Source organism: Etheostoma spectabile, unplaced genomic scaffold (genome assembly GCF_008692095.1).
Source record: "Etheostoma spectabile isolate EspeVRDwgs_2016 unplaced genomic scaffold, UIUC_Espe_1.0 scaffold362, whole genome shotgun sequence".
Classification (NCBI taxonomy): domain Eukaryota; kingdom Metazoa; phylum Chordata; class Actinopteri; order Perciformes; family Percidae; genus Etheostoma; species Etheostoma spectabile.
Window position 1 is genome coordinate 369,978 of NW_022605592.1, and position 8,292 is coordinate 378,269.

Consider the following 8,292-nt stretch of genomic DNA (forward strand, 5'->3'; position numbering starts at 1 on the left):
TGACACACACATTTACTAAGGTCCACACTGACACACACATTTATTAAGGTCCACACTGACACACACATTTACTACAATAAACATCCGGCATCCCCTCCGAGGAAAAGCCCATCACAATGATATGAGTGTCAACCCCTTATAAGCCCCCTAACCAACCACTACACACACACACACACACACACACACACACACACACACACACACACACAGGCAGTCTCAGTCACAGGACTCACCCATGGCAAAGAATGGGATCCCCAGCAGTGTAGAGTTGAACTTTCCATCCGATATAAAGAAGATCCCTGCGGCCGTCACGTTGGCGATGCAGATGGTGAGCACGCCCAGCAGGCCCAGGAACGGCTTCCCCCTCAGGCAGTCCCGCATGGAGCTGGAGATGGTGGCGGCCAGGAGCACCAGCACCAGGCTGACCAGCACCTCCCCCTTGGCCAGCACGCCCGTCTGGTGGAAGTCCCGCCACAGGCTGAAGGACGTGAGCGACTGGATGTGGAGCTGGTCTGACGCGTGGGGCGCCTCGGCCGTGGACAGCCGGCTGACCAGGGAGCAGAACTCGTTCTCCCAGCGTTCGGCGATGGCATCCTGCACCACCGGTCCGTGGTTGCGGAGGTAGTAGGTGATCTGGACAGCGCGGGCAAACTTAACCTGCTGGTCGCGGCTGTTGGCCGAGAAGGACACCCCCCCCAGCTGGTGGCCTATGAAGGACACACGGCCATCCTGTTGGGGATTTACAAACACCTGCCATTAGCTCTCAGGTGCTTCAGGGGCTCAAGGATAAACAATGTGCATGGTTACTACACTACTAGTGTATGCATATAGATGTGGAATAAGTAGAGAGGGATCAAGTTTTGTTAATTTTGCAAATGAAAATAATTCATTTTAAATCTTTTAGCATTAATGGAATCATTAAAACTTCAACTGAATTTTTTTTCGATTGAATATATTCAAAATTACATTAATAATTTTACAGGAAAAAAATGCTACACCAATAATGAAAAGCACTGTTTTTATTAGATCAAAATGATGATGTTACTGTTTCATGCAGGACACTTTTTTCCTGTTGTGGTCAATTTAGAGATTTTGGTCCATGTTTTCTTTTACTGTAATGAAAGTAATACTTCCAAAATACACATTTACATGGTATTTGTTTCAGGCTGCATCTGTAGATTTCTTCTAAATGAATCTACATATTTAAACCTGACATGTACGGGGAAAAGACTCCTCCTTAACTGGGGAAGTTCTGTGCTGACATGTTATTATTATTATTATTATTATTATTATTATTATTATTATTATTATTATTATATGGTTATTTTGTTTATCCTCTTATCTTGCAGTGCCTTGTCAAATTATTGCAGCTTAGCGCATTTTAATTAGTTAAAGGTGCCCTGCCACAATAAACCGTTTGTACTTGCATTTTTTTTAAATCTGTTAGAGGTGTGTGTGTGTGTGTGTGTGTGTGTGTGTGTGTTATGTGGTGAATGTGAAGATGAACTGCTACCTCCTCTGTCAGCTCTAGTCACTGGAAAGAAATAAGAGGAGAAATCAGACCAATTACAACAGCTGGTCAGTCTGACGTCATGTTGCCTGAGCTCATTGATATTCATGAGCTGGGTAAAGGATGCTGATAGCCAGGCTGTCATTGGCTAGCTGTTAGCCAATCAGAGTCCAGTAGCTTAGCTGGTTGAATATTAATGAGAACTGGCCCAAATGGAGCTGAGTCTTCCTGCAGGCTTTCCATACACATCAAGGAGAGAGAGAGAGAGAGAGACGCGGCAGAAGGAGCTGAGTGAGAGAGAGAGAGAGAGAGAGAGAGAGAGAGAGAGAGAGAAACTCTAATCTCCCAAACTGATATTTTGGATTTCAACATATATATTTGTTTGATGGAGAAGCTGTGTGCAAACAAGAATAAAGTATACATAGGCTATATTTATTAAAAAATAAAAAGGGCACTTTCTGTCAAGGAAGAAAAAGGGCAGGTGCTCAAGCCCCTTTGGATGTCTCTGCGTGCACGTGCCTGCAGCAGACGGCAAGCACCAGTGACGGGGGAGCAGCCAGCTGTACGATATACTGGAACGTTCCAGCCCACACAGAGCAGTGCAGCACCAGTTCTCAGATGCACCATTTAACTTGAACTCACCATACAGCTGTGGACAGAAGTGCTTATTTGATTTGATTGGTTGATGTGCTGCTCCATTGTGATGACTCACACAGCCATGCAGGCCATCACAGTGACAGGAGGGTGGAGATAATGGGATTGTGCAGAGCAGTGAAGAGCTCAGTGAGCCAATAACAGTGGGTCTGTCAGGAATAAAGACACACCTGTATGGCTGGCACAACCTTTCTTATATGCTAGCTGACAATGTAGCCAATGGAGCTCTGAATATGTACACAATGCCACAATTTACAATATTTCATTTTTTGAAGTAGCCTGTTAGCAGCAGTTAAAAAAGAGTATGTCTGAGGAAGACAGTGACCAAAGGAAGTCTTAAGTCCGGAGGAAATAAACCCTTATAAATCACATCCTAAGACGATTCTGATTGGTTTAAATAAATGCCAATAAACCAGGCCACATTGTCCTCCCTCCCAGAATGCTGTGTGGACTAGCCAGACCCTCCACCACAGCGCTGTGCAGGAAGGTCTGGCAATGCAAGCCTAGGGCCATCTGACTAGAATTTGATCACTATGAGGATAACGGTGTATGTAAGAGCTCCAAACTATACTTACTGCATTTCACAGAGGACTGCTTCAGCAGCTACGTGGAGCATACGATGGCTTTGCCCCTCTCTCTCCCTGATGAACACATCCTGCCGGTGTCCACCATCGGCCTCAGTTCTGACAGCCCTATCGGGTATTGGATTAATCCGATGAGATTAGATGCCCTCTAGACTTTAGTCGTTTGCTATCTTTCCTCGCTTCCGTTTTCCTTGTTGTGCATTAATTCAATCAGGTGACCGACCTGGTGTGCCAGGGCATGAAAGGTAGGCTTCCGTACTGCGTGTGGGGTGTGTGGGTGGGTGCAGGGATGATAAACCAAATGTAGGCCCTGTCTACACAATATAATCATAGTCATACAGTAGTGCACTCCCCCTCTTCCGGAAATAGTATTACAACACTGTATAGATCTGGGGTGCCTATCTTGTCACAAACATGGCTGATGTAGTGCTGTTATAAAAGTTAACATTGGTCATTGTTCTAACAATGTGCTCAAACTAGAGGGAGCGGACCCCTCCAGTCACTTATCCATCGGCTCCGCAAAACGTATGCTGAGTTGAGTATGAGAAGCTAAAGTAAACAGCGTAAAAGGTGAAGATGGCTATCAAGTAGACCTATGGCTATGATCCCTACGTGGACCAGCAGGACCCAGCAGTGCTTATCTACCGCTGTACAACACCAGAGAGTATGGTGTACAACAAAGATCTAATGCATCTCCTAAGGACGTGTGCCCAACCTGCACCTGCATGTGCCAAACTGAAACCTTAGTTTTTGTCACCCCTGTATCCTCCATATAAGTACTTACAATCTTACTACAGACAAAATAGTATTAACACAGGCATTAATGTTATTTTACCTGGAAACAGGCTGTTGTGTACATACATCATTTATTGTGGGTTTATTTTTCTTTCTATTTGGTAAACTGTGACTGGATAACAGGCCATACATTTGGATGGTGTGGTGTGTGTTGTGCTGTTTTGAAGGTAGTTCCACCGCTGCGTATAGAGTGCCTGTGTTCCAGGAGCTACTTCAATCACCAGAGAGCTTTCCTCTAGCCAGCCATCCTCAGCGGAGGGCTGAGTGCAGCAGGTCATTGAGAGGGTAAAGTAGCTGGGAAAGCCCGTCACCTTGGGTAGTGACACGAGAGCTGATTCGTCAGCTTCCTGCTTGTTATTGCTGAGTAAATTAACAATTGAGAAAGATCTAGGCAAAATAGTAGTGTAAAGCGCAGTCAACACTTTCTTAAAGGGTAACTTCCTTCTTTTTTTTTTTTTTTAAACTGGACATTTCAGCTATGCTTTTAAGTCCTAAGTGACTGATGGGAACAACAATCATTAAAATGAGTCCAGTGTGAGGCAGGACGCGACAGAAGCTACAATGGAAGCTGCTTTTGTTTATCATTGACATGCTCAGATTATTCTTCTAAGTCTAACAACATTATGGAGAAATGTCGGAGTGGGGGCGCTGCCAGTGCTGGACCAGCGCCCTGAGCGTCTGAGGGGGGTTTGGTGCCTTGTTCAAGAGCACCTTGGCAGTACCCAGGTGGTGGATTGGCACCTCTCCAGCTACCAGTCCACACAGAATAGATCTGCTGCGGAACCTGAGCCAGCCTGTCAAACACTACTAAAACATTTCAAACTTTCAGTGGACGGACTTGATGATGCACGTTTGCTCTATAGGGTTACATTGCAGCCCGGTTACAGAATTCTCGCTCACTACTGGACCAATTTCAAAGCTTTATTTATTTATTTATTTTAAAATATAGATTTATTTATTTGTCACATAGACACTACTGCATTAGAAATAGGGTCCAGGTTTGAAAACACCTAAATTACTCTTTAAAGTAAAGATTTGGTGGTTGACACTCTCACACATTTTGCTACGATTCAAATCAATTCTGTAACATTTGAGCATTATCAACCACATACTGTAACATCTCTGACTAGATTTTACATGTATGTATACCAGTGTAATAAAAGTGGATCCCTTTAAAATGAAAATGTCCAAGTTGTCCTCTCACAATTTTGCTTAAATTTGGAGCTATATATATATATATATATATATATATATATATATATATATATTATATATATATATGTATTTTTTTTTTTTTGTCTTCAGCAACTTTATTGCAACAAACATCGCAACTTTTATCTTTTTTACAAAATCTCCCATACAGGCATTTTGGGCAATCTCAAAAAAAGGCTGCGAAATCTTGGAAGGACTGACTATTTGAATTTGATCCATTCGTTCAGATAAAATTTGAATCATTAAGTCTCTACTGAAGTTAGCGGAGCGCTGAACCAGCAGCCTTGGCCGGCGGCCGTCTCTAGTGGGCCTTCTCTAATGTGGAAACAAGGCGGAGGAGCCAGGTATTTATTGGCTCCATGAAGGCTTCATGCTCCACTGAAGAACTCTTCTAGGAATGAGTAGGGACGCTGTGTTCAGCTCGGGATTCAATGTCACATCTAACTAAGACATGAATATAATTCAACACAACACAAGGGGGGACGGGAGAAATTGACTTTTCAGCATGAGCCTGTCTCTCTGTTGGCCCCCCCCCCCTTCCCCCCAATCATATCACTTGTCTGCTGTACAACTTTGTTATTGGCTCATACATAACCTGGACTATGTTCATAACATCTCCATCTTACATCTTTTACTTGAAACTTATTTCCTGTTACATAATGTTCTTAGTCAGTTTATAGGTTATTATGTTTATATTTTATAGTCATAATCAATATTTTATCATGATCAACTGCACTGTTCACTTTTACACTATCATCACTACACACAGTCTACAATAGTATCTCACCTTATGGTATTGCATTTCTGGGAGTGATTATTAATTTTTATTTTTAATTTGTATTTGTATTCTTAAGTATGTGTGTATATGTGTTGTGTTATGGTTTGTCTTGCTACTGGATGCCTAAAATTTCCTTCGGGATGAATAAAGTATCTGTCTGTCTGTCTGACTGTCTGTCTGTCTGTCTGTCTCTCTGTCTGTCTGTCTCTCTGTCTGACTGTCTGACTGTCCAACTGTCCGTCTGTCTGTCTGTCTGACTGTCCAACTGTCTGTCTGTCTGTCTGTCTGACTGTCCAACTGTCTGTCTCTCTGTCTGACTGTCTGACTGTCCAACTGTCTGTCTGTCTGACTGTCCAACTGTCCGTCTGTCTGTCTGTCTCTCTGTCTGACTGTCCGTCTGTCCGTCTGTCCGTCTGCCCGACTGTCTGACTGTCTGACTGTCTGTCTGACTGTCTGACTGTCCAACTGCCTGTCCAACTGTCTGTCTGTCTGTCTGTCTGTCTAGATTTTCACCTTAATGCACTCCCTCACTGGCTTCGTAGCGCTCATGGATTATGCGGGCCACCTGGGTGTATGACCCATTAAAAAGCAGCATTTCCATTGTGCTCATATAATAGAGCTTTCTACTTTATGCTTTGTCCCTCAGCCACACAATATTGTGATGTGAATTTGAACTCCTGCTTTAACCAGAACAATGTCAACGTTAATTTGCAGCTTATTGTAGATATGATTTATCTTGTTAGGAACACAATAATCCAGCACAATCAAACAGCCGCGGTATGCTGTTTCACAGCGGGGGGCGTGATATAAATCGCACGCTTAGAGATAAATAAATCCCAGTGATTGTTTGCCTCAATTTCTGTAAACAAGTTACTGCAGTGAGAAAGAAAAATTGAGTTATTATGTGGGCAGAAGGATGAATTAGAGGTGGTGGGCGCTGCAACTCAAAGTCACATAATTGGTAACATTGATATGTCAACAGCCAGATTTCCTGTGAGAGCCAGACATTCTATAACTGACTTCTTCTAATCTAATACAACACATTTAACAGGCCAGATCTCCAAACTATTTCTGTGCTACATCATTACTCTCCAAACCATCCTACTTAGTGCTTCAGATTTGTCATTTCATGACAATGTACAAGTATATTTGCGTAATGTAATCACTTAGCCAAAACTTAATAATTGCACAAAGCTCACATTTATCCAGTTTCCAACTTCACTAAAGAATTTCAAATGAATCTCAGTAGTTCCAACACACTTATCTCTAAATGTCTGCAGACACATTGAGCCAGTACATGCTTAGACAGTGTGTAGTGCTGGAACACATGCATAGTTCCATAGAGAATAATGAGATATGTTTATGGCAACCCTTTCTATATCTCCTGCAAACTGGCTTTTCAAAATGCCTAGGTACTGTGTGTGTGTGTGTGTGTGTGTGTGTGTGTGTGTGTGTGTGTGTGTGGATGATTTCTGTGAGCAGTTGAGGGATTTGTGAAAAGGGAGGAGGTGACACTGTTTGAGCTTTCTGAGAAAAGATGGCGGTGGGAGGTGGGAGAGGTGGAGAGAGAGAAGCTTCCAGGTTTCATTAACACATTTAAACAGAGAAACAATTCAATTCAAATAAGCTATCTATAATATAATAATAATAGGTTGCCTTAGATATGATAATATATCTAAGGCAACCTAATTTTGATAGTGTTTATGTGTGAACTCTGATGTATCAAATAAGTCCAGCAATAAAACAAATTACCTTTCAGTTGGTGACGGCCAAATGAAGCTTGGTGAACCAGTGTCTTTATTTTCCGAGCCACTAGATGGCGCTCTCTGGTCAACAACGGTTTGAAAATACAATGAATTACAATTCATTTAACCTTTGTCTTTGAACAGAGAGCGCCATCTTTCAAGTTTATCTCTTCTTTCTAAGGGAATTATGAGTCCGAGCGACAATCTCTTAATACGTGGGCTGATGTAACTGACGTTGTAAAAGACCCATGAGGTATCTGAAACAGTCTGGCCTGGTTGCTCCGGGGGGGGGGGGGCAGTCAGTGCAGGACAGACTGTATACGGTGAGCTACGGGAGGAGCTGGAGAGGCAGAGGAGAGCAGAACTCGCGGTGTTTTGCTGCCGTTATCCTGACTCAGGGATCATTTTACAGTCCCCAGACTACCACGCTGTTGTTGGCATTAAGAGTAAAATACTCCCACCCTTCAGAGGACGGTGAGCGAGCTTTCTTCTCAACGCGTTGTTGCGAGGAATCCATACTTGCGCTGTTGCTGGAGACAGCCATGTTTTTTTTTAGACGCAACACATTTACCAAATTGAAGACAACACCTACATCGACGAATTGCCCCGGCCCTAAACTAGAGTATCAACCCTGTTACACTGGTATTGATCAATATCAATACAAACGTTGCTATTGAGATTTGCCCACCACTAGTGGAAGCTATATGCGCTGCAAGGCATATGCTCCAAAGGGAGTAGCTGGACCCTGCAACCATGTTGCTTGGACATAGTGGTCATAGTGCTGGCTTCATGTTCAGTGACCCACTGTCGGGCTACTTGCAGAAAGTGCTCGCCGCACACGTCGCTGAAATGCCTCTCCTCTACCTTCATAACAGTCAAAGCATGCAAGGTCACTAGTGGCTAGGGATGGCCAAATGAAGCTTGGTGAACCAGTGTCTGTATTTTCTGAGTCCACTAGATGATGCTCTTGGGTTTAAGAGAAAGGCCTAAGGCGTTGCAATTCAGTGTATTCTC

At 43.2% G+C, this 8,292-nt stretch overlaps 1 protein-coding gene and 1 long non-coding RNA gene across 2 annotated transcripts in view; one reads left to right on the forward strand and one right to left on the reverse strand.

Moving 5' to 3' along the window:
- The window catches only part of LOC116686405 (uncharacterized), a 16,813-nt gene extending 12,592 nt beyond the window's left edge, over positions 1–4,221 (forward strand). The window contains exon 3 of the long non-coding RNA XR_004331244.1: positions 4,210–4,221. This is a non-coding gene — a long non-coding RNA (uncharacterized LOC116686405). The remainder of the gene's footprint in view (positions 1–4,209) is intronic.
- Positions 1–8,292, reverse strand: part of ptchd4 (patched domain containing 4) — a 51,613-nt gene that overhangs the window by 34,222 nt on the left and 9,099 nt on the right. The window contains exon 2 of the mRNA XM_032511408.1: positions 234–729. Within this exon, the coding sequence (XP_032367299.1) occupies positions 234–729 (496 nt within the window). The remainder of the gene's footprint in view (positions 1–233; positions 730–8,292) is intronic.